The sequence below is a fragment of the Struthio camelus genome, chromosome W, assembly GCF_040807025.1.
Source record: "Struthio camelus isolate bStrCam1 chromosome W, bStrCam1.hap1, whole genome shotgun sequence".
In the NCBI taxonomy this organism is placed as follows: Eukaryota; Metazoa; Chordata; class Aves; order Struthioniformes; family Struthionidae; genus Struthio; species Struthio camelus.
Window position 1 is genome coordinate 64,993,670 of NC_090981.1, and position 25,598 is coordinate 65,019,267.

At 45.6% G+C, this 25,598-nt stretch overlaps 2 protein-coding genes and 1 long non-coding RNA gene across 7 annotated transcripts; 2 read left to right on the forward strand and 1 right to left on the reverse strand.

Annotated features, from left to right (window-relative positions):
* Positions 1-30: 30 nt before the first annotated feature.
* LOC138064311 (uncharacterized) lies at positions 31-8,772 on the forward strand. Of its 5 annotated transcripts, none has more exons than XR_011137570.1 (5): positions 31-1,145; positions 1,265-1,443; positions 2,513-3,581; positions 4,482-4,748; positions 8,582-8,761. It is a non-coding gene; the product is annotated as an uncharacterized lncRNA (long non-coding RNA). The 5 variants fall into 5 exon arrangements; XR_011137568.1 differs by lacking the exon at positions 8,582-8,761 and adding an exon at positions 4,861-4,997; XR_011137569.1 differs by lacking the exon at positions 8,582-8,761 and adding an exon at positions 4,861-4,997 and having other exon boundaries at positions 3,360-3,581.
* LOC104138531 (ATP synthase F1 subunit alpha) lies at positions 4,923-13,089 on the reverse strand. The gene is made up of 12 exons (XM_068926208.1): positions 12,616-13,089; positions 11,578-11,656; positions 10,317-10,486; positions 9,320-9,493; positions 9,066-9,232; positions 8,771-8,919; positions 7,621-7,772; positions 7,266-7,490; positions 7,052-7,159; positions 6,234-6,378; positions 5,862-6,012; positions 4,923-5,132 (listed from the first exon to the last, which is right to left on the reverse strand). Exons 1-12 carry the CDS (start codon positions 12,673-12,675, stop codon positions 5,051-5,053), a joined length of 1,662 nt encoding a protein of 553 aa, XP_068782309.1. The 5' UTR covers positions 12,676-13,089; the 3' UTR covers positions 4,923-5,050.
* A 295-nt stretch (positions 13,090-13,384) lies between these two features.
* On the forward strand, positions 13,385-24,260 carry LOC138060896 (HAUS augmin-like complex subunit 1). Its single transcript, XM_068926210.1, has 9 exons — positions 13,385-13,476; positions 14,155-14,329; positions 15,491-15,626; positions 16,674-16,808; positions 17,773-17,896; positions 18,688-18,753; positions 20,402-20,473; positions 22,405-22,452; positions 23,940-24,260. The coding sequence occupies exons 1-9, from the start codon at positions 13,456-13,458 to the stop codon at positions 24,021-24,023; spliced, it is 861 nt and encodes a 286-aa protein (XP_068782311.1). The 5' UTR covers positions 13,385-13,455; the 3' UTR covers positions 24,024-24,260.
* The last annotated feature ends 1,338 nt before the right edge of the window (positions 24,261-25,598 follow it).

Genomic DNA, 25,598 nt, shown 5'->3' on the forward strand with positions numbered 1-25,598 from the left:
CACCCCGCCCCCAACGGTCCCCAACGGCCCCCAACGGCCCCCAACGGCCCCCAACGGCTCCGCTCGGCCCCCAGCAGCCCGGCTCATCGGACGCGGGCAGTGACGTCTCGCCGGGGCGAATTCTGCCCAAGTTCTTCGGAAAACTTAAGGGTTTTTCCGTTCGTTTCTTTCCGGGTTCGGAGGAGCAGGGCGCGCTGCTGAAGGCGGGCGGGCGGGCGGACGGACGGTCAGCTGCGGGCACCGGAGAGGAGCGGAAACGCCGCCAGGAGAGATCTTTGAACGACGGCCCAAACGCCGTTTACTCGCCCGGAGGGAAGGGGCACCCAGACCTCCGTCCGATCAGAAACGCCCCGGCGGGCTTCGGCCACGTCCCGCAGCACGCGGTGCCCGAGAGGAGCCCGCGCCGGGCTCGCGGGGGAAACGCGGCCTGACCCAGGCCAAGGGGAACCGAGAAGAGCCGGTTTGCGAGGAAGGAAAGCATCCGACTGCGGTAGGACTGAGCTTAGCTTGGCTCTTACCGCTTACGGACCGTGCCCTGCGCGGGCCCGTCTCTACGCTGGGGCTAGTTGGCCCGGGGCGCTGATTATTAAGGAATTGAGCTCCCCCAGTTTGATGAAAATAGGGGGTCGGACGGAGGAGACGTCCTCTAGCTGAGATAAGGGCAGCGGCGTGAACTCGCACGTTGTTAAGCCGCTGAAAAATTCTCACAGGCCAGGGCCCTTACAAACACCTCAACTTTCGGTGAAGTCCTGCCAGAACTCGCTGCGCCGCAGACGCCAAGTCCGGCGCACCCAGAAACACGCCCGTAGGGAGCCAAGCGTGACTCCTTCCAACGCTTTTGCGACAAGCTCCACGAATGACTTGTTTTCCTGAGAACATATAAGTTATCGTAAGCACAGAGCCCGCCATCCGGTGCTTGGGGGCACCCCTTCGCACGGTGGTGCGTGACGCAGCCGGCGCTGCAGCACAACGGCAGCAGCTCTTAGGAGCATCCCGCCGCGCTTACCCGCCACAGGAAAGCAGGCAGCAAGGGCAGCTGGATACCAGAAGGGGATTTCAGCAGAACAAATAAAGTACTCGCGCTGAGGAGGCTTTGCAGACAGGAACTTTCTTTGCTCTGGGTTCCCCAACCTCGCCACAGGAAGGTACGGGCTCAATAAGATAAATTCACGGGGAGGAACTGCACTACAGCTTGCTAGAGTTTGGAGGAATAGTTTGGGAAAGTTTCACAATGCATGCGTCCTGTTCTTATCTCTTGCCTCAGGAGTTTGCAGTTGCTGCCAGAGACGAGACCCTGGGTCAGTGACCTCTGAGCAGTTCTGAAAAAAAGGAAAGAAAGATGAAGGCAGATGACACTGCATGGGAGGAAAGCCTGATTCACACGCACTGCAGTGATCTGCGGCCACTGCTTTAGTGCAAGGGCAACTGAAAAAGTCCAGTAAGGTAAATAAGGCATTTTTTCCTTGTTTAAATAAATCTGCCCAGTTGTGATACAAGAGGCCACTGCCACTTGGCAGACATTTGAGATTTATACTGAATAAAGCAAGTCTACGTGGATTTTTCCTTCAATGCTAGTGGCTGCAGTTCTTGCCATGTTAGCAGAGGCAGCGTCATATTTGTGTGTGCTTTCACCCCAGGCTTTGAAGAGGTTATACCAACCTCATCTAAAAATGTATCAGTTGTAGTGCAATCTGACCAGCTGCAAATATACAAAAAACTCCAAAGCGTGAAATCTGAATAATTTTTTAGTCACATTCACAGTAGCACCTCAGGGCTGTGCTTGTATTTGATGCTTTATCAGGGACGGACAACCCCACTAGAACTTCTCATAACGTTCACGGTATTTCTTGCTGGTATCGATTTCTTGCTAAGACCTGTTAGCCCATTTTGGACAAGGGCTCCGTGAGGTTTCACGTGAGCAGTCTCTCATTACTTCTCCTACATACATTCATACATTCTCCATCTGATCCCATCTCACTGGAAGGGCACACTGTGAGACAGGCAAATAAGACCAAATGGGTTTGAGAAACAAATACAGCAGGACAAAATAGCGTGGCTCGAGGCACAGCAGCTTAGAGCAGTGTACGCAACTGTCATCGTAGATACCACAACGCAACCACACATCACAACTTTGGTAGCGATCACACGTCGATTCAGTATTCTTGCAGCATTAAGTTTTATCTGACTGCACAAACAGAGCAAGCAAAAACAGACACAGCAAACCACGAAGGAAAAAAATGCAACACAGAGCAAATGGTGCCAGAGCAGCACAGCAGGTTGATTCAGGAGTAGCGGGCTCATCTGAAACCTTGCAAGTGTTTCCTTGTTTTAGAAGTTTTCCTCCATTCTGGAGGTTTCTGTGATCTCCATTGCTGTTTGCTGTTAAGATGATTTACTTAGACCTAGCCCGTATGTACTCCCAGCATGAAGCATGAAGCCCTTCAGCAGTTAGGTAGAAGCAAAAGCACCACCCCCCACACACCCATCATGCAGCCATTTCTCTGCTTTTCAGCACCACCCCGCGGCCAGAACATCCCACAGCACCTCACAGACTTCCCAACTGATCTCACTTGGACTCACCAACCTTGAGCTCGCTGTTTTCTGACTGCAGCGGTACAGAAGTAAAACTTGGCACAGCTACACACTAACCAACAAGTAATTTAGGCTCAGTCATTGCAAAAAGAATAAAGAGAGTAGTAAGCTAAAAATGCTATCTTGAAAGAGATTTGGAAGGCAGGTATGTTCCAAATTTGTATTGCCATATTGCTGTGAACCATAAGGTCAGGTTAGCACTCTTCAAACGGGAACATACGTAAGCAGCTTCACAGTCATATAACAAGAGCTAGTGGATAAGGTGTTTTACAGACAGTGTCTGATAATAACTATTGCCACCTTCGACAGCCCCATTCCATCCAAGTACCACTTTCAGGGCAGAGAATGCTTAGACTACGCAAGTATTTAGGGCAGTCTAAGCAAAAAGGCTGAACCACAATATTCTCATGCTTATGAAGCTTCCCAGTCCCATGTTCTTGCACCACACAGAGAGAGATGGGATTGTGAAAGAGAAAAGTAATTCAGTGGGAAGCCCTCCTACAGGAGCACAGTGCTACTTTAACCTGCCAACTCTTCCTAGTAAAATGTGTGAAGCTACCAGACTAAAAATAAGTTAGCTTTTTTTCAGAATTTCATAAACATATTTTAGTGATACCTTCCATAGCTTACATAATTTGCTTCTGAAAAACACAACATTAAAAGATAGCAGCTTTGCCTTAGTGTGTCTATGGTATGTACATAGGTGCTAAGTTATTTGTAGTAGCAGTGCTTGCTCTTGAGAATTTGTTTTTTCCTCCCCTACACAGACAAAAGGAAAGGATACTGACTGCAGTGATCCAGAGACAGGAAACTCGGTTGCCCCACACAAAGCAGTTCCTTATGCTCTGCTTCAGCAGTGCTTGCAGCACTTAGCGCTTGCACTTAATCCTTAGCATGGATCCTGCCAAAGGCCCACCACTTTGCTTAGTGTCCCATATTGCCTGACAGCAATGAGACACTGAATGGGACCTATACAATCCTGTTGAGGGGTAAGTGGGATTTCTTAACTACCGAAGGGAAGAGAGGGCAGGGTGACTGCCTAGAATGCTGTTTCAGAGGCAAGTGCTCACACTCTCAAAGTTAATCAAGCTGATACTACAGAAGCTTGTTAGCCTATAGCTGTGTGAAAGACTGAGACGAATTGCTTTCAGCTATTTAAAATAGCAACACAGGTTTGAACCCTGAGGCAGGAGGCTTCTATAAAGGGAATAAACTGGAGTTCGAACAAAATAGCCCCAGCAGAAGCCCTGAATAATCACAGACGCTGCACAATGTAAACGCTCACCTAGGATGAAGGGCAGGGTTCTAGTGTACCAGAAGAAATATGAATACACCACAAGTGGGATGACAACCTGAATTGACCAGCAGGTACTCCCCTCAGTGTGAGGGCCAAGGCAGAGCTAGAGCATTTTAAGCTAAGGGCAGAACTGAACTCCTCCCCACACACACACCCCCCCCAAGATACACGTTCCAACACCATGATCTTGCGCACTCACATAAGGCTCACCAAGTGTAGCATGCAGAAAGTCAGGCACAAAAAAGACAGTCAGGTCTATAATTTCCCTTGCCAAGCCATTAAGGATTGCAAGTTTACTGACAGGACTAGAGTGAACTACCGAGAATGATGGCATTTAAATCTGTAGCCGTTTGAAACAGCTAAATGTGCAGTTGTCTCAAGATACCAGGACAGACAGTTCTGAAAGAATCAGTCTTTTGAAAGCAAGTATAGTAATACTGTTTGAAGATTGACCTATAGTAACAGCTTACTATTCAGCTGGTCAGAGTCCCCCCGCCCCACACCCCTTTCACCTACAACTTCTAGAATGCCATACTCCAGCTGCATGTTTGATGTTTAGACAAATCTAACCTTGCATGTGTCTTTGTGGCAGGAGACAACTTCAGAAGCAGCTCAGTTTCTGCCAGGCACACTTCTATTGAGCTTCCTTTGACAGGCATAACTTCAGGAAGCTCAAGGCACCAAGAAAATGAGTTACGCAGCAACCAACTTTGAGAAATAGTTTGTTAGAGTATCAGACTTGTGGCTGCTAGAAGAATACTAAGAGGTCCAGATCAGCTGTCTAGCAAATGACTAATGACTCTCAGTTCTGTCACTATGGGAAATCCCTAAAACACAAAATCCAACTGCTACCCCTACGGTAAGTACTAGTACAGTTGAATTTGATCCACTCAACAATAAACACCTCCTGATTTTTCTGAGTTCCTTTAGCAAGCCTGCGTCCAAGTTAGTTTAACCCCTTGTTCTCCTAGGCACGTGTTGCTAAAGTAGACAAGTGGAAAGCCAGTAATTTAGAAGAGTCAGAAGAACCAAGCCTTTTTACATGGAAACTTTTATTCTCAATGAGATCTGTACATTCAAGTCGCACATACTTTTACATCTTTGATGGAGCTGGAGCACGGGATCACAACAAGTCTCGTCTGTGTGAACACGGTTAAGAGTTTATGCCTCAAAAGTAGACAGGAAACTTGTGACTATTTCCTTCAACTTCGCTTCTGTCTGGTCAGAGATCTTCCCTTCAGTCCTGTTGAGACAATTGACCCAGGAGTAAATGTTTGCTCAATCTCTCACTAAAGCAAGAAAACTATACAATGAACCTTCCAATTTCTAATAAAATTAGCAAGTGAGTTAACACACTTTTGCCTGATGCATGAAGCTTTACCACTGAAACTATACTAAGCTCCCTTCTCCCCAAGAAGGGGTAGTACTCTATAGGAACTAATGTTTGTCACATACTTTCAGAATAGCTGTACCTAGTTCAAGAAGGTCCTGTCTTCAAGATAAGGACACAACAGTTTTAGACACAGAAGGCAGGCAGGTCATCTGACTCGGGGAAGACAAGTTAAAACCATTTGACAGCAAAGGACTGCGGAAACACTCAAGCCTCCAACAGCCAACTCAGTGGCAAGGCAGGCAGTGAGCAGCACTTAATCCACAGTACTGTAATAGCTTGAAGCTATCAAAAAATTTGGCAACTGACTGGGCAAACTGATTTCAACACCAAATTACAGGAGACGCATGCAAGTAGGTTTATTTTAAGCTTCAGGTAGATTTCTTAATTAAAAACTGCAGATGAGAAACTGAGCTCCGAACTGCAGCTTTAGAGCCGTTAGCAGGTTCATTTAACTTCTGGAGTTCTAGAGACAGGCATAAGGCCTGATGTTTTAGGATACCCTAACAGTTCAGTGATCAGTATCTAAGACTCCAGTTCTCAGGTCAGCGTTCTCAGAATGAAGATAACAAATCAACATACCTGATAGTAGAGAGGAGGGCCTGGTGCTGGCTCAGAACATGAGCTAGGAAAGCACTCTCAAATTTAGTGATTTTGCCGGGCTCCAGCTTGTCCAAGTGACCTCTTACACCAGCATAGATGACTGCAACTTGTTCCTCAATAGCCATGGGCACTGCATAAAAGAAAGCATTCATACCATTGGTACTTCTCACATCAGGATATACCAGTACTATACACGCTTTCTTTGAAGATTGACTGCATATATAAAAAATATGGTTCAAATAAGCCTGCCATTCAGCATGTCCACAGAACGCTGTTCTTAACACAGCCACAGAAACCCACCCCATTAGCACACTGCAGGAAACGCAGACTCGTTACATCCAATGCACTCACCATACTGTCCTTGCTTGAGGAGCTCTGTCAGGCGCACACCACGATTCAGCAGCTGTTGCGTGGCAGCATCCAGATCAGAACCAAACTGAGCAAAGGCAGCTACTTCACGATACTGAGCCAATTCCAGCTTCATGGTACCTGCCACCTACAAGACAAGACACAAGTCAGACTGAGTTTGACCACCTTTAATCTGCAAACTGCTGAACTCATGTTATCTTCAGCTAACAGCTGTCACAGGTCATTTTGCCTTGCATACAAATCAAGTGAATCTTGAACAGATTACGTGTATTTCCACAGTTGGTTTAGCCTTGTAACTTGCGCTACAACTCGCACTTCAGACTTTCCCCTTGCCACCTGATCATTTCTACTTCAGAGTGATCATCTGAAACATCTCCCAGTCTTAGGAAAAAGATAAGGAGAATCTAAGAGTAGGTAGGGGGAATAATTGGATACCAAGAGCAGAGCCTGTATAGGGCATGCTATCCCACCCTAAAAGGGTCACAGTTGATATTTCATACCTAGATTAAAAACAGTATGGGGTTAAGCAAGCATTCTCTATACCCAAGTAGATTAGTACCCAGTTAAGCATGCTGAAACTTACTAGTGCTGCATCTTTAAGCAGCTCATCATTCCCTTCCCACCTCTCAGCAGGAGAGGGAAACAAAGATCACACAGGTTGCTCTTGGAGAACTTGAAAAACTGCACAATACTTAGGAATTCATGTATGTTTCCTCTGTATTCACTACATGCTAAGAGTGAAATGGGTTAGACAGCCTCTACTCTACTCTAATGAGAGCGAACAGCAGTTTCATGCTTACCTGCTTCATAGCCCTGGTCTGAGCAGCAGAGCCTACACGGGATACAGAGAGACCAACGTTGATAGCTGGACGGATACCTTTGTAGAACAGCTCAGTTTCCAAGAAGATCTGGAGGAGAAAAAATGTTTTATCATCTTAGTCAGATGTCCGAAAACTTTTAGAGACCTGCCACTAAGTGACACAGAAGTACTGACATACATAGAGCGAGTCCTACCTGTCCATCAGTGATGGAGATGACATTAGTTGGAATGTAAGCAGACACATCACCAGCCTGAGTTTCAATGACAGGCAAGGCAGTCAGAGAGCCACCTCCAAAGGAATCATTCATTTTGGCTGCTCTCTCCAGCAGACGAGAGTGCAAGTAGAACACATCACCCGGGTAGGCCTCGCGACCAGGTGGACGACGCAGTAGCAGAGACATCTGACGATAGGCAACAGCCTGTACGGTATAAAGGCAGCTCTCAGACTTCACTACTTCACTGGAAAGCTTGCATATCTACACCTGAGGTGATCTTACAGCTACAGACCCCAACACTAGAATACAAGCTCTATAAGCAATGTTTCCTGACCTGCTTGGATAAGTCATCATAGATGATAAGTGCATGTTTTCCATTGTCTCTGAAGTATTCCCCCATGGAGCAGCCTGAGTAGGGAGCCAGATACTGAAGGGGTGCAGCATCAGAAGCTGTGGCAGAAACCACAATAGTGTACTTCATGGCATCTGGAAAGAATCACAGACACACAACACTAAGTATATTACCTTATCACGCCAATAATTAGCAAACATAACATGCATGTGAAGTACAAGTTACAAGGCAGACAAAACTAGCTGCGGAAGTGAGACCAGGCAGCATCCCTACACTGTTACCAGAAGGAACGCTGTGCTACATTGGCATGCAGGTTCTATCTGACTAGCTCCAGGAGTTTTAACAACAAAGTTATAGCAGCTAATTTTTAACACTTATGGACTTCTTTCCCATTCAAAATGAAGTTTAGACTCCAATCAAAGACACTTAAGCTCTAGAAGTCACTCAGAGGACTACAAGTCCCTGGTTTCCTGGCTTCTGCAAGGAACTACCTTAAGTACCTTTTGTTTCACAGTCCCCAACAAATTAGCCTCGTTAAAACACATTTCTTCTGCTAGATATGACTCTACTTGACCAGTAGGCAAGAGGTAAGGTGCCTGATCTCTTGCAAGCTTTGTTACAGATGCAGCATGAGTCAACAAGATGATGGCATCTTTCTAGAAACACTGATTTAGTCCATTACACACTGGGCAACAGAAGACTCTCCACTAAACTTGCAACTGTCATTCACACTGATTTGCCTACATTTGAAACAAATGCTACATCCATAAATACTTATAGATCGTAACTGGAACCAGGCTTGCCTGACTGCCAGGAGGAAGCTCTCTGAACTCCACTGAAAAAACTAGAAAGCAACTTCTTCAAGCAATCTAGTAGTTTTGGAAGGGTTATTAGTCTTCCAATGTTCTGTGGTGAAAAGGGTTTTTTCTTTTTTTTTTCCTAGATACCTAGGATTTCTTCTCCAGAGAAGCGGTTCTCACAGAATTCTGCCTACACTTGCAACTAGGAGAGTTCGTGGCAGTAATCAACATTTCAGTCAGTCAGCCACTACTTTAAATTTAGTACGCATTGTAACAATGACAACAGGATTATCACCAGCTCCCATCACAATCAGCCATCTTCACGTCTGTACCTGCATCAGTGAGCCTCTTTACCAGCTGAGCAACAGTAGATCTCTTCTGACCAATTGCAACATAGATACAGTACAGCTTCTTCTTCTCATCTGTTCCATCATTAAATCGTTTCTGGTTGATTATTGTGTCAATTGCAATCGAAGTTTTCCTATGTAACACAAATAGAGGTTACTGAGTTCAGTTGCCTGTGGCTCTCCCAACCTCTATCCAGTTTTGTGTTTAGCTTTGTACATTCAAAACACACTGTATTGAAGTCTCTAGATATGAGAATTTTAGCTTAGACATTTAACTTACCCAGTCTGCCTGTCACCAATGATCAGCTCACGCTGGCCACGGCCAATCGGCACCAAGCTATCCACAGCTTTAATACCCGTCTGCATAGGTTCACGCACAGAGATCCTGGGAATGATCCCAGGGGCCTTTAAGCCAACTCTCCTACGTGTCTTAGAAGTAATAGGACCCTTAAAAAAAGAAAAACACAAAAACTAAACTGTTGCAGTCCATGACAGAGAAGCAAGTAGAACCAGTAAACACCTAGTTACACTTACCTTCCCATCAATAGGATTGCCCAGGGCATCCACCACACGGCCCAGCAGCTCTTCCCCAACTGGTACATCCACAATGGCACCAGTCCTCTTCACAACATCTCCTTCCTTGATCAGTCTGTCATTACCAAACACGACAACACCAACGTTGTCGGGCTCCAAGTTCAAGGACATGCCCTAGGACAAAGATCATGTCATCCTGAGAAAACCCATATCAACATTTCCAGTGAATTCTTGCTGGTTTAGTACTTAAGTGATTATTCTACAGCGCAAAATATTGGATAGAGGCTGCCTCAATCTTTCAACCTTCTTTGTAACAATAAAATATTCAGTATTCTCTTACATCCAATGCACGCATCTTTTCCCATACTGCGGAGAACCTGCCTAACTCTTGAACTTTATTTAATAATTTGTTACACTTGTAGCAGTCTAGCATGAAGTCACTTCTCTCCCCAAAGAGAACAGAAAAGAAGAGCAGGGTTCAAATAGGAATTGGACAAGGGGAAAAAAGATCTGGTTTCTTATCTGCTTCACTAAATTAAAAAGCAAGTTAGCTCACTAAAAATGACCTAGAAGAGGTCTCTGATTTTTAGGGAGCAGTCTAAGCCTTTTTAACTCTGGTCTGTTAAGACTGTAAGAAGTCAGCAAACCGTACACTGTATTGGAGCTTAGAGGCCATTCTTCACCAGTGAACAGAAAAGCCAGCCTGAAACTAAAGAAAACAACATCCTATGGCAGATTAGGTCTTAACACTTCCCGGGTAAAGGCAAATAAAGCTCAAATGTTGGCCAAGAAGCAGATACCAATATTTGAAAGCAGCACATTATAAACAAAAATAACATTTCCTTTTCACAGTGTTATTTCAACTAGTTACTCCATATTTAAGTCATAAGGAAGTCAGTAAAAGCCCCATGTGGGTAATTCCAAGCACCATCTCAGATTCTCCTTAGAAAAGTCTTCTTCATATTTCCAAACTAAATAGGCTTCAGTGAAAGCTTACCTTCAGCCCAGAAGAGAATTCAACCATTTCTTCTGCTTGGACATTTCTTAGGCCATACACCCGGGCAATACCATCACCGATTGAGAGCACGCGGCCAGTCTCCTCAAGTTCAGCAGAGGTGTCAGCTCCCAAAATACGTTCCTCAAGAATAGAGGATACCTCAGCAGTGCCTGGAAAGAAATGTTCCAAACAGGATCCAGTATATTAAGGGGCAGTATGAAATCAGAAAGCTGGTCTTGAGCTGACCTTGGTTCAGGTATGCCACAGGACCAAGCAAGCATTCTTCCTTAGACATGATGCACAAGGGATATTCTTCACGTTACCAGTCAATAAAAGCAGTTTCATCTCATCATTATGAAGCATCACAAACGACTACATTAAACAGGCACTTATGTTCTTCAGTATGTCCTACGCTATTAGCGACCTCTCCTCTGGAAAGCCGTTAGACTAGAGAGATTAGACCCAGATCCCAAAGTACGGAACTGCTAGCTCTGCAGGCAGAGCATGTGACTTGACTGTAAGCATCAAAATAAATTCTCAACTCATTTTTAATCCAAGAGCCAAATACATTTAGACATTTAATGTATTTAAGGAATGAGTTGTTCAACATAACCTATAAAAAGTATTCTCCATCTTCTTCTAATTTCTGTTGGGCAGCATGTCTCCAATAGGTTTTTATTCTCTCAGTTAGGAAGCAGTAACATTGAAATTCATTTCCTAATAATACCTTTAGTGACCTAAACCACTTCAAAAATTGTACATGAACAACTACCAAAACCACAGCTGTTTGGTGCCACTGCCTCCTCTAAACACCAAGATGCTGGCAGTGCAAAGTTATACTCAAGGACACAAGGTCAAACCCAAGCACACTTGGGAAAGTCATCTACTCCCTTCTACTATTATAAAGCAGGAACAAAACCGCAATTTTGAGGCTTTTTCGGATAATTCTGCAGGAGTTGATCACAGAATTGAACCCCTGTAAAGGAGTTAACTTAAGTAAGCCAGGTTTGACGCGTGACCACTCCCTGTGAACAGTTACTAAAAGGTAAAATGAAACCTCACATATATGACTAAAAATAGCTAGTTCACTATCAATCACTGCCCTTAAGGGTTTTGTCAACTGATGTGCACGCCTCATATTCCAAGTGCAAATTATTATTCGTTTTCAACTATTTCTCTAAGTTAACAAGTTTTGACAGAGCAAGTTCTTAAACAGTACTCATATGTGCATACTTTTTTATTATTATTATTTTAGACTCACCAGTTTTCTGAAAACATGTTTTGGAGGCATGGATGTTTCTCGTAGCAACAAATGCTGCACCCAGGGTGTTTCTGGAAATCTAACATAAGCAACATGTCTCAGTTTTGAGTTACACAGCACACAGCTCCATTGACAAAGTGCAGCACTGGAACCAGGTCTAGCATTACTAATAATATGGCAAACTCTCCCAAATTACTTGCTGCATTTTTTTGCGTGGCCTTCATGCTGCACTAGCATCACAACTGCAGCACGGCGGCAACTCACACAGCAACACATCCGCTAAACTAGCCCCTTTTGCTCAGGGCATCAAAAGCTTGAGGCATAGAGAAATCGGTGCCTCCCTTGTGGTTCTGCACAAGGCAAAAATAAAATTTAGTCTTCAAAGGGCTGGCTTCTCTCAGAACAAAATCTAACTGCAAAACTGCTACAGGGTTGCTAGAACATACACAGTTCCAGAAAAAAAAAAAAATCTGTAGTGATCAACGTCCTAAACGGCTACAATAATCTTACATCTCACGGAGAGCTCCCAGTGCAGTCCCACAGCAACGCTAAGGGCATTTCTCTGACGGGCTGGGAAGGCCTCCGCGTTCACCTTCACCAGGGACAGCGGCTGGGAGCGGACCCTGACGGATTTCTGCACCCCACCAACACCGCACAACAAACGCGGCGACGAGGCGAGGCATCGCAGCTCGGACCGCCAGGCCTCGCGGAGCCCTCGCAGCTTCGGGGCCGTTGAGCAGCACCCGGCAACGCCACCTCCAACCTTGAGGGAAGGGCGCGGCGCCCCCTGCGCACCTCATGGGGGGGGAGACCGGCCGCTCCCCCGCGGCTCCTGCCGGGCCGGGGCACCGCTGGCGCCCGGCGCTGCCGAGGCGAGGGTGCCGGCACAGCCGCGCCGCCGGGCCGCGGCCGGCCCCCGCCGGAGCGCGCCCCTCCCGCCGCAGGCCGCGGCCCCTCAATGTCACCGCGGCCCCCAAGATGGCGGCGGCGGCGGCGCCCTCCCCCCCGCCCGCCGCTCGGAGGCGAGGGCGCGCTCACCAGGCCGGCCTGCCGCGGCAGGCAGCGGGCGAGGGCAGCGGCCACGCGGGCGGAGAGCATGGCGGCGGCGGCGGCAGGCGGCGGCTCCTCCGGACGGGACTACACAGGACGCGGCTGCCGGCCCCGCGCTCTCTCCACAAAATGGCCGCCGCGCGCTCCGCCCCTTTTGGCGTCGACGCCCCGCCCCGTGGCGGCCAGGCCGGGGAGGGGGCGGTCATGACCAGGAAGCGCTTCCCCAAAGTCTCCTTTCCCCCAGCGCCTCGCCGTTGTTTTATTCTTTCCCCCCCCACCCACCACCACCACTGGAACCGGCGGCCACTCCCAGCTGCGGAAAAACGTTAAAAAAAAAAAAAGAGGAAACGGTGCTTTTAAAAAAACAGCCCCTTGCGGCGGGTGTCCTTGAAACGGTCCTCAGCGGGCGGAGGGGCCCGCGAGCCCCGCCCACGGGGCGGGGGCGTGGCCAGAGCCCGGACCCCGCCCCTCGGCTCCGCCCGGCCCCGCCCCCGCCCCCGGCGGCCCTGCCCCGCCCCTCGCTGCCGATGGGCCGGGGCAAGGTGGGGGGCGGCGGCTGGTCAGGGGATAAACGAGCAGCGCAGTAAGCGCCGTGGGCGGGTGCAGCAAGGTCCAGAGCCAGGCGGGCTGCAAAGGCGTCCCTGCAGCGATGCGGCGCGTTCAGAGAGACGGGAACCCTCGCTCTGCTTTTGGGGCGCCGCCGCCTCAAGCCGGGGGGGGGGGGCGCGGAGCGGACTACAAATCCCAGGAGGCACCGCGGCCGGAAGGGGGGGGCGGCGCGGGGGAAGCCGGGAAGGAGGCGGGAGGCTCAAGGCGGCGGAGGCCGCCATGGAGGAGAAGATCCGGCGGGTAATGGCGGGCCCTGGGGTGGGCTGCAAGGTGCCCTATCCCGCGGCAGCGCCGAGGTGCCCAGGCAGGGGAGGCCTTCCCACACACACCCTGCCCTCGCAGTTCCGGCGGAGGATTGATATCGTCTCGCTAACGGCCCGGGCTCGCTGACCTTTAAATACAAGCGAGCTCGTTTAAGGTGCTGCGTAGTAAAAGGCCCCCGTGATCGGTTAGCGGCAGCCGTAACCGCTGCTCGCGCCTGCCGGTCGCGGTGGCCTTTTCTGCCCTGCTAGCCAGCAGACACCGCTCCCGCCCTGACGGTTTGGGCAGTTTCATCTTACCCTGCTGGAATGCCGTTCTTGCCACCTGCCCAAACACCTCTTCAGCATGTCTCGGTGTGTCTGTAGCGAGCGGCACGTGGGAATGGAAAGATAAATTGTTGTCGTCTGGAGATAAGCAAGTCCTCGGAGAAACGAGGGGCTTAAAAATGATTAAAAGTGAAGGGAAATAGTTTTCCAGGCATCTGAAGAAGACGCAAAGGCAGCTGTCTCCCGTTTTTCCGCTCATGCTTTGACTGAGGTCATAGAAGTTTTTCTTCAGGAATTTAGGACTTGCAGCACTTTCCATTTCTCACACTTATCAGCTATTTTGTCTCCGTTCGCTGACTGCTTAATGTCTCTTTTCCCACTTTTGTGGCAGGTTACCTTATGGCTAAAGAAAATACTCGGGGATCAGCCCATTCCACAGTATGAAGTGAATGCACGGACCATTGATATCTTGTACGAGCTTGCAGAACACAGTGAAGCCAGGGATAGGGATGTTTCTTTGCTGATAGATGACAGGAAGCAGAAAGCAGCAGAATACGAAGCAGAAGGTGAGTTTGAAGCTCCAGTCCTCAGTTCTGTCCAAGTTAGAGTATTTCTTAGTGACACTGTAGATTATCTCTGTTAAAATCTTAGGAGAACTTATGAAAGACTATCAATAAGCTGACCATTTCTTCTGGTTCAGCTTTTACTACCGTACACTTCACGCTTTCCTTTCAGCAACATTTACAGTGACATAAGGTTGATCAAGAAAACGTTTTTTAAACCAGCTTGAGCAGGCTGTAAGTATGGGCAAGCAGATTAATTGCTGAAACCTCCTGCTTGCTGGGCTGGATAGCCCAGCACTGAAATACTGGCTGCATAGGCAGGTGAGCAACTGCTGATTTAAGAGTCTGAGTTGGTGCTTATTTCCCATTAAGGAAAGCACTTGAGGAATCTGAAACAACAACGAGGCCATTAAGTTATGCTGTAGCTATCTGAAATTAGTATTTGATAATATATTTTTCTGGAGCAAGTGCATGGTTCAGGGGACCATAATACATTTTTAGCATATCACATACTGAAGGATTGTACCTTTAAAGGCTTTTTTTCAAGAAGGAGTTTTACTTTTCTGTGAAAAGACTGATTTTGTATACATGAAGACCCCTAAAAACCCTACTTTTTTTTTTTCCCTTCAAATCTTCTAGTGACTTGCCGTCAAATAAATCATGATGGAGACTAGGTGGTTGCATTAGGCTGTCAGAGCACGTGAGCGTTGCCTGTCAGGCGTGGGTGTGAGCTCTGCTGCAAACTCAGACTCCTTCAGAAGGAAGGGTCATCCCTCCTAACGCAGGTCTGTCCTGACAGGCATGTGCATGCCAGGAGCAGGTTTAGGCTGTATTGCCCAGTCCTCTGCAGAGGGAAGACCTGAGCATGCTCATCACCATAGCACAAGGGTAAACTCTTGTTTATATGGGTTTAGACACGCCAGTCAGGGAAGGAGTGGAGTAGCTCCTTTCCTCAACACAGTAGATTTGCTTGACAAGCAGAAATGTGACAGCAGTTTGTCATGTTTAAGTCTTCTTTTAAGATCGCTCTTCCCCTACCAGTGAAAACGTAACCAAAATTTCTGGAGTGGGATTGAATTCTCGCTTCAGAATTCTAGCTGCCCTCTAGGCCTCGCAAGAAAGGTGATATTAAAATGACTAATTTGGCTTGTATTTGTTTTTCAGCCAACTATCTGCAGGACCTTCTTACAGAAAGCCTGGATTTTTCCTTAACTAGTCTGTCCAGTGAGGGCACCAGCTACCTAAATGAGCTGGTAAACAGCGCGATGACACTTGAAACAAAGGACACTTCTCTTGTCAGGTAGTTCCTCCCGCTCCGCACCAGGGCTGATGATCTGTGTTGTTTCCCTCTGGCTTTTCAATTCGACAGTTTCAAACTGTACTTTCACACAAGGAATTTTACTTGTCCAGCTTTTTTTGCACCACTTGGGCAGCTTTAAAGGATGTGGGGACTGTGCACAAAGCTGCAACTCTCGATTCTTGTAGCAGGGGAAGTCTCCGAGGTCTGAAAGGTTAAGCCCCAGCCCACAGTTAAATCTCTCCTTTTTGCTGCTGCTTTTGTGGTTAGTGGCTGTAGGATGCAACTGCCAGGACTTCCATGGCAGGTATCACAAGCTGGAGCAGCTTTCACTCAGCTCAGGCAAGGCCTGAGGAGCTGTAACTGGTTGCTCAGTCTCAGCTCCTCTCCTTTCCCTCTCTTACCTTGTCTCACTTGATGTCAGGAGATTTCCTTAGCTCAGCCAAAGAGAAAGAGTAGCTGTTAGTCTGCTCTTTCTAGGCCCCTCTTCTTTGCCTAGCCTCACCCATAATACAGTGTGCTGAGCGCTGGCGGTAAGGAAAAGCCAAAATCTGCCTTGGAATCCATTGGTTTTTTAATGGTCTTCAGGAGCTTTGCTCCTCTAGCTCTCCTCCTGAGCCGGAGGGGCAGGTGGAAGAGGCCATTTGGGAGGAGGTGACCGAAGTACTGGTGGGCATGTCTCAAGGACATGTGTTTTCAGTGACTGGATGGAGTTTCTCTCACAGGTGGTTTGGCAAGCCAGGAGCGGAGCTCTTGAATATTTCAAGTTTGGAGGTTATATTTACTGGAATGCCAGGTCTTGCCTGGCTCTTCTGCTACTCAGATTGCTGGACCATTTCCTCTTCCAGATGAAATCTTTGTTAGTTAAAGGAAGCACGTATCCTCAGTGACTTCTTTTACTTTCCTCTCTTAAACTAACTGGCATTTGTCAGATGTGTCACCATAGGAGAACAAAAACACAAGTCATTTGTGGAAAGTGTGAAAAAAATAACCCCAAGTTTCAGAAGAGCTGACTCCTGAATGTTCCTACTGAATCTCTCGTTTCACTAGCTTCATCTCTGCCATCAATGATCTGACTTCGGATCTGCATGCGACAGAATCAAAAAACAGAGAAATGGAACTGGAATTGACCAGCATTAGAAAAAAACTAACTGCAGCGCTGGTGCTGGAAAAGCGGTTACAAGAGTGAGTAATGGGTGAAAAAAGGGAAAGATGTAAGCAGTACTGCTGATCTCGGCAGTGTAGTATATCGGCTGTGATCACTAGGCAAGGATCACTGAATTTTCAGATTTATGATGCGTATCTAATTCACAGTATTTGGCATCATCTATCAAAAGTCATGTGCTATAGGCACTTCCCAGTAATCAAAAGACATTTGGAGTACCATCAAAAACATTGTTTTAACCCCAAAATGGACTAAAAGCAGTTGTCAGATACGGGCTGGTGTCTTCCACCAGTTGCTTTCAGCTGAAGTTGCAGGTGAACCTGTTTTGCTTAGCACAGTTTGCGTGAGTGTTGTTGTCAAAATGGAGTAGGCAGGCAAAACAAAAAAGATTTCTAGATAAGAATCTCCTTTAACCAGTTTATGGTAGACCTTAAAAAAAAAAAAAAAAAAAAAAAAACTTGATTCCCTAAAGAATGTAATCTGTTTGAAATGTTTGGTGAAGCGTAGCATCAGTCCCTGCTTTGAGCAGGCATTGGTCCAGATGATATCCACAGATCCCTTCCAGTCTAATTATTTTCTGATTTTGTTATTTAAAGCCGTAACGCTAGGGCTGCTTGTAGCAAAGATACCGTAGCTGTGTGCTTCTCCCTGGTTTGCTATGGCCCTTTTCTGATTTTAAGTTTAGCTAGCTTAGCAGGTCTCTAACTGAATTAGTAAAGTACACAGTGGACTGTTGTTCTGTGCTGTTAGGCAAATGGCATTCCCCTTGGACAGTTATATCCCATGGCCTTTGCTAGGCTGGAGATGACTGCTGTGGATGGTTCCGCTGGAGAATCTTGCACGGATATATAAGTGCTTTCTCCGTTTTCTCCCTTCTGGTGTTGGTTATATTGCAGAGTTTAGCTTGACCGTAGATGATTAAGAACTATGTATATACTGGTATCTCTTTGAATGTAAAGATTTGCTTGTTTTTATATTTTTAAGGGACCTCAAGAAAACAGAGGAACATTTGGAGGTAGAAAAAGCAAAAGCTGAGAGTCGATCCCAGAACTTGAAGTTCCTGAAAGACAAATCTGAGGATTTCAAAATCAGGATCAAGGCTGCTGAGGTAGATGGAAGGAATTTTTTAATGAGACCTTGGGAAGTAGTGGCACAGCTATGGCTGGGTCCAGAATTGTACTTAGAGACATCCCTGGAGCTTCCCAGACTCTGGAACATTGGACTCTGGTACTCCTAGGACTCTAGTTACCATGCTTCAATTGTTCCTACTACGCTTACGCTTTTCCCCCATGACATCCTATGGGAAACGCAAGGACACTTTTCCTTCTTTCATGGAGAACTGTATTAGCTCAGATTACCTTGTGTTTACTCCGAGGTACTCTAATATAATAGTATACAGCCAGTGAGCAGCAGAGCAGCTTGCTCACTGTGGTAGCTTGTGTGTCAAAATTCTGAATATAGCCATTTTTTGAGATTAATGAGTGGTTAAACACTGAAGGCACAAGTTGTACTGTCTTTTCATTCACCTTTCTTGCATCATGAAGGGTATGGGAATGTTTTATGTAATTCTTGGATGCTGTCCAATATTTTGCCAACTCTGAGGTGGAAAACATTATATTAGACTAACAGCGTTTTATTGGAAAAGCTCTTCCCAGCCTTTGCTGGGAATGTTCTTCTCCCACTAGTTTTCTGGAAAGATTTGTTATCGCTAGTATAAATTTTAGTTGTAGCTGATTTCATATACCAGCAAGATCTATGGTTCAGATAGCACGCATTTCTGTTATTGTTAGCAAACCCAAGTTAATGGTAACATCTTTCTCCTCTCTGTTATTTTTTGCTGCCAGTTGTGTCTGTGTGGTAGGAGAATACATACTGTACAAACTGTCTTTTCGTTTGTAGGAGCAGCTTTCTGCCACAGGGTTGGACCAATCTTTGACGCATCAGTCATTAGTGAGCCTGTCTGAGGTAGGTCTTTTGGTACAAGATGGATGTTTCTGCAGTGGTACGGAGCAGCCTTGTTTGTTGGATGGTTTCAGGAAATGTATTTTGTCATTCGATTACCTGAAAAGAGGCCCAAACAAAAATCCCATAGGCAGATACCTCTGAAGTGGGGAATATCAGGTGGGTCTGTCTCTCCAAGAGGCCAAGAAGCATTGTTGGGTGCTGAAGCTGTGCCTCTTCTTCAGGGTTAAATGAGCACTTGTTTTGGATTTGGGAAGAAGCTTTCCCTCTGGACTGATTGAGCGGAATCCTTTTTTTGTTATATTTTGGTTTTCCCCCTTTTCCTCTTTTTGCCTTTGTCCCTGATTGGGAACGTAGTCTACTAGAGAATTTCCATGTAATAAATGCATAGCTGCTGAAGGAATATCCGCGGAGAATTGGCAGTCCCTGGTCAGTCTGCTGTCTCTGTGATCTCTGTTGTAAATGAAGTGGACATCCTGTGGAATATATCCTGTTACATGGTTGCCTGTGTTTTGGGAGTTACTGGATAAAATGACCCAGGTGATTCCCTCTAGGGTGTATGGAATAGACTTGCTCTCAAATGCTTCTGAGCAGGGGAGAGAGGCAGCGTGAAGTCCAAGTTTTGACTTTTATGGTGTGCCTTTTTCTTGCACCTTTAAATAGAACATTTTTGAATGTATTGTGAGCCCAGTAGGGTAGTAAGTTAAAGGAAATAGCGTGTTTGATGTATTATTAACTTATTTATTGGCTTTTCCTGCGTATTAGTTGCTCTCTACGCTGAAAATAGCTTTCTTGATTTTACTTTGCGGTTCTCATGAACAAGCACTGGGTGGCAACATTTACATTGCACTGTGATTCAGAAGAGTGCTAACCAAAAATCATTTGCTTTGGAATGTTACATATTAAAAATTACAGGCAATTTTCTGTAGGTCTTAAGTTTTGTCCGACCTTTGTCTTCTAGAACCTGAATATAAGGGCAGGTTTGATTCACTAGCGTTCCTATAGCTACTTTGCTGAGAGCTCAGTTAGTTGGGCGGCGTGGATGACTTCATAGTGGATTTTTTGCTTTAAGTTGATTGTTTGTAAAGGGGTGAGAGCTGTAGTTCTCAGCTCTAGGGAGAAATTATCTCCCTGTGCTCATCAAATGAGCAAATCGAAGGAGCAGTGCAAGTGGCAGGGGAATCTTCCTTTGCTGCTGCATATGCAAAGCTCTGTTTTTGCAGAGAAGCTAAAGGCACGAGAGCGTAGCTTCTTACTTCCTCCGTTCTCTCTGTCCTGGCCTACAGTAAGGTTGCCGACAGAAGACCTCTGTCTGGTGGATTCTGAGTTCAAAAAACTCCTCTCCTTTCAGGGAGGTAAGAGTGGGTGATTATACTGTATTAGAAGCAGCTGTGTATTTTCAGCCAGGAAGGACAATTAATGTATATGTCAGTGTTAAATCTGAGCTGGCTTTGACTGACTGATGACTATGATAACTGAAAGAATGGTAGATCTTTATTTTTCCATAGCTTTTGGGAAAGATCATCAGAGCTCTAACCAACATGTGTGAATTCTGAAACGCTGTAGATAATTGTAGATCTATTTCACTGATTTACATCACTTACACAAGTAAAACTGTAGAATAAACTCTGCTGCTTTGTTCTGTTCACAGAAACTGGCTGAATTAGAGCAAGAAATTGTGCCTTTGAAGAAGAAACTGGAGTCCTACCTGGATTTAACTCCTGTAATTATTTCTTTCACAGTTCTATTGTATTACCATCAGATTAGTTTTAATGGAGTTCAAAATGTAAAGACTATCGTTGCGGTGGTTTCAGTGGACAAATATTTGCTGTTCTAAATCTCTATCGGTCTGTATAAACAGAAGATTGTACTTAAACAAAAGGCTACTTATTTGTTGAAGAAAACCAAGAAATTAAGTGTTTACCAAGCAAACTGCTTTCTTCTAACAAAATGCGTAGGAACGTGACAGGAACAGAGTGGTGGGTGAGCTCTGTATCGAGGTGAATTAAACAGAAATTAGACAGAGAAGTTTGGAGGAGGAAATCCTTAATATAAAAATATCTGTAAGTTTTACCAGTAATTTTAAGTACACAGATCAGGCTGTCGGTATGGTGGATGCAGCACACCGTGCAGGGGTTGAAGCTCTGAGCAAGATTTAAAAGATTATGGAGAAGTACCCAAATGTAGGCTCTGTTTTTCTAAGCAAGTACTCTGGCTTTTGAGTATTGTCTGCTCCATCATTTCCTTTGGTTTCTGTAGAGGGTGCTGGATGCTCAGCTCTTCAAAAAAAGCAGGTCTCTTTTAGGCAACTAAACTGCTGTCTTGAGAGCCAATGTCTCTGTATCTGTTCTTCATTTTAAATTTTGGCTTTTGTCATTATTGGTCACTCTATCGGGAGTTTCTGTCAGACTGGTGCACGAAGCACCTTTTATTTAAAGGACTTCAGTCATTTCAAATTAGGAGAACCCTCGTTACCAAAGACTTTCGGTTAAGGGGACTTCTGTGAACAACTTTACAAAGACTTAAAGAAATCATGAGTAAACAGGGGTTTTTTAGTCCATAAAACAAAAGGCCTTGGCTTTGCACAAAGTCTGCACGTTGGCCGCTTGTGATGCTTGGGACCGCTGAACACCAGTTTTTCTCATTTCCTTTGAAAATTGCCCTTACTTTTACAGATGAGTATTAAGGACTTCTCTCTTTGGCATTCAGGGGAGATGTGGCAACAACTGGGGAGAAATGTGGAATGGGTTTTGGTTTTATTAAATAAACCTGTAAACTAGACAGTCACAGTTGAGTCTGACTTACCCGATGTGGTCCCTGTTACCAATGTATCTGAGCACCCCACAACCTGTCATACAGCTAACCTCATAATCCTTCTGTGTGAGAGGAGAAAAAAATTCATTCCAGTTTTATGAATGGGGCATAGAGGTCCAGAGAAACAGAGAAACTTGTTCAAGATTACATGGAAAGTCTATAATGAATTAAGTTTCCTGCCTGCTGGACCACCCTTCTCTCTTCACCCTCTCAGTCCCTGCGTTGAGTCCCTGCCACTAGACATATCTTGCTGCAACCTAACTTCTCCCTCATGTAGCTGCTGCTTTCTTCCTCCTACAAGAAAAGGATGCAGGGAGAGGGTGGAACTGCTTGTCTTTTTAATCCATCTTACTCCAAGAGGCAGCTGCCACCGCTTTCCTCAAGCAAAACAGGCCGTTCAAATTGGATTAGGTTCTTCAATTCCGTGCTCCCCCTCCACCCCGTCATCAGTGGAGACGGGGAGGGCCCTGGTGCCTCCCTTCTGGTGCAGGCAGAACGACGGAGAAAGGTTTATCCTTGCACGCAGCTAGAAGCGTTTTGTGCTTTGGAAGATTCGTGCCTGGATACATTTAATATCCAGTTCCTTGGTTGGCAGTTTTTGGAAATTCATGTTTTCTTAGACATTAGGTCTTACTAAACTTTAGAAACATACCCGACTGCCCAAACCAAAATGATGTTAAGTCTCTGGATGTCAGTACGTTTTGCATGTAAAGAGTATATGCAAAACTAATATAATTATTCCTGAATTCCTCTACGGCATGTCATTAAAGTCTTGCAGTAATAGAGGGACTTTGTGTTTCAAGCTGAAATACTGCTTTTTATACCCTTTTCTCTCTTTAGAATCCTTCCCTTGCACAAGTGAAGATCGAAGAAGCAAAACGAGAACTGGTAAGAGTTTTTAATTTTTCATAGAGACTTAAATGGGTGCTGTCATTCCAAAAAAAAACCTATGTGCATTAATTGGCTGTGGATTTATCTGCCGCAGATCGTAGTCTTAATGATCTCCAGAGGGAAATTTTACTTTGGTAAGGTAGAAGCAGTGCGTATTGGAAGGAGGAAGTGTTGGAGGGGTGAAGTCTAAAGCTACAAAGACAGTTGGACATAATGATACAGTGGGGATTAGGCAGCTATATCCTTTTCGATTTTGTCTGCTTCACCTGCCAGAGTGTTTTTTCACTCGTGTTGCAGCTTCTTGGTCCCATGACCTGCATTTCTGCTTCTGAATTCCCAAAGGGCAGTAAGGCCTATATTTTATTTAATGACTGCCTTGTGGCCTGCCTTGTGACCTTCCCCTATGAAACATCATGCCCGATTCATCTGTGCTTGTATAACCTGCAAGCATGATTGCTGGGAAACGTTTCATCTCAAGTTGTTGCGGAAGTTTCTGTGTAACTTCTCAGGGTGAGCTGGGCCCAATTTGAGCACAAAACCTGTCTTTATATGTTTGGGCTACATCCTGCTTGCTTGTGGACACCATGCATGATATTTGGTGATAAGCCTTACAACTGTAATCAGAATTATGGTTACGTGAGAGTATTTCGTACATTTTTGGGTGGGCTTGCTTGGGTTGGCAAGACACCTGTTTTTGTTTTAGAAATATAGATTCGCCTTACCAGCGTGAGGCCTTTATCAGGTCAGAACGCTCACCTCTGGAGTGAGTACCTGCTCAGCTTGAAAGTCTCACTGGGGCACAGTATAAGGCCATTCAGCTTGTTTAGCCCTTCATTTGGTGATTTCTTTGTAGTTCTTAGAAAGGAATTTTCCCTTTGTGTTGTAAGCTCAGTAATAAACAGTCTCTGATTTACCAGCATTCCTTAGCTGTGTCTTGTTGTAAGAAATTGAGAGATTGGAGCCCGGTGTTGCATTTCTGCTCAGCCTGGTGGTAGTTCCTAAAATTATCACACGGCAAGGACTGCAGGGCAGGGCTTCATGAACTGTTAGTGTTTGAAATGCTCTGCTTCATCTGGCAGTGCAACTGGATTGAAACTCTTTACTGCTACTGCAAAAGGTATGATGACCATTGAGGCTAACAAGCCTGTTTGGCTTATTGTGTTCATATACGTTTGATGCATAAAATGCCTCAGTTAACTATTTAGTTTAGATTTGGAAATTGTACTGAGAGCAGTGCAGTATGGAAAAGTACCAGATAGCGTCGGGTCGTTTCGTCCCTGGTCTTTGGCACGTTGCTAACTTCAAAATCGCTTAGATTGTCAGATTCCCATTTGCAGTAGTGAGAACTTCTAGTTCAATACTAGGTTTAATCAGTCCTAATAATATTCCCGATGTCTGATCATTGTAAAAGTATTTGTCTAACAAAGATATTAGAAAACTGCTTTGCAGTCACTGAGTCCTCTTGGTCTTCTCTCTCTTGCTAGAATGCCTTGGAGGCGGAGTTCTCATCGCAGCTTGACATGCTGACTCTTTCGATGCCAGAGCCCAGCAAACTCCGATTCACCTGAAGTGGCCTGCGTGGAAGAGGATGTCCTTTCTAATTGTCTATTTATTTGCACTAGTAAAACCTGTTGGACTTCTAAATGTACTTAGGCAGGTTTCTGCCTTTCTCTCCTCACTGTTGGATAGCACACTTGTGGTCTTTCGGCAATCATGCTCGGTTTTTAGGGTTCGTGTAGCGCTGTATTTGTAAAAATCACCCATTTTCCCATGAAATAAACCCCAAACACTCTTGTTTCCTTAAACAGTTTTTTTCCATACGTGATACAGATCTGTAGGTGGCCTCCAGATGGCAGCCTTACCAGGTAATGTCCCTGTCAGGTTTTGGTTGACCTTTTTACCTCCAACAGTCTAACTGATCCAGAGGTTTGGCTTCCCTCTTCCTCCCTGTCCAGGCTCTGCAATGTGTTTTTTTTTCCCCAGAGTTCCCTCTGTGGTGGTGCAAATATGTTAGGTCAGACTCTACACCTACTAGAGCATTGGGTTTTTGCTTATTTGTTTTATTCTGCCTTGCCAGCTCAGAATTGGGGACACATCAAGTTTTTCCACACATAGCATGTGTAATGTATACCACGTCTGTGAAGAGAAATTCTCCTTATGCCTAGAGCACATGTAAGTCTGGGCATTTGGGGCACTGAGAAATGTAACTGCTCCCTTCCATTTAATGTCTTCAGCAGGGATGTGATACATTAATCAAAATGACTGATACGGAAAATGTGATCTAGGGCTCAGAACAGTAGTTCCCAATGCCTAAGTCCTGCAGTCTCTGAGACAGCCAGCAAAGGGGATTTTCTTTTTCTGTATGATGATGGTCTGCTTTCTTGGAAACAAATGCTCTGACTTATTTCAAATCGGTCATAGTTCTGGCTTCACACGGTAACAAGTTTTATTGCCTGTGTAGGTAGGTAAAAGCTGAGATGAAATGTGCCGGCAGCGACCCCCTAAATTTCCATAGTGTCTCTGCAGTCTGAGAAAATGGAAACCCATTGTACTAGCCTGGAAGGTTTGCCTTTGTTCAAGACTTGGAGAGGTATCGGTCTACTGTTGACAACTTTTTTTTTTTGAACGTTATAAATAGCACTAAGCAAGGAGAGGTAGGAAGGTAGCTTTATGGATACTGAAGTAATAGCTTCAAAAACAACAAATGGTCTTTACAGTAAGACCTTTCTAGATCTGAAAATACATGGGTATTTTTGCAGATCCACTGTGGGCTGTGATCATGTTGAACGTCAGTTGTCCCTTCCAGCTCTGTCAACTCAAATGGGTCCCCAGAAGCCACCTGTTCCCTCCGTGTCTCTACCACACTAGCCATAAACACCCCCAGCATTTAAAAGCTGTTTTGCACTGAAAGACAAGAGTCCTGCCTCTTCTTCCATATTCCAGAGGAAGCTGCTGTTTAGCTTCAGGTTTTTCTAATTGAAAGGTTAGGAAAGGATTATTCGCCTTGGTTTTATGACCATTCGTCCTTAACTCTTTCTAGCCTAGAAGCTGAGGTAGCAAGAGCAGTGTCTTTTGTACAGACGGACTAAACGGGCTAAGGGGAAACTACCTCCAAGAGGTAACAGATGTGGAGCGCAGAGCAG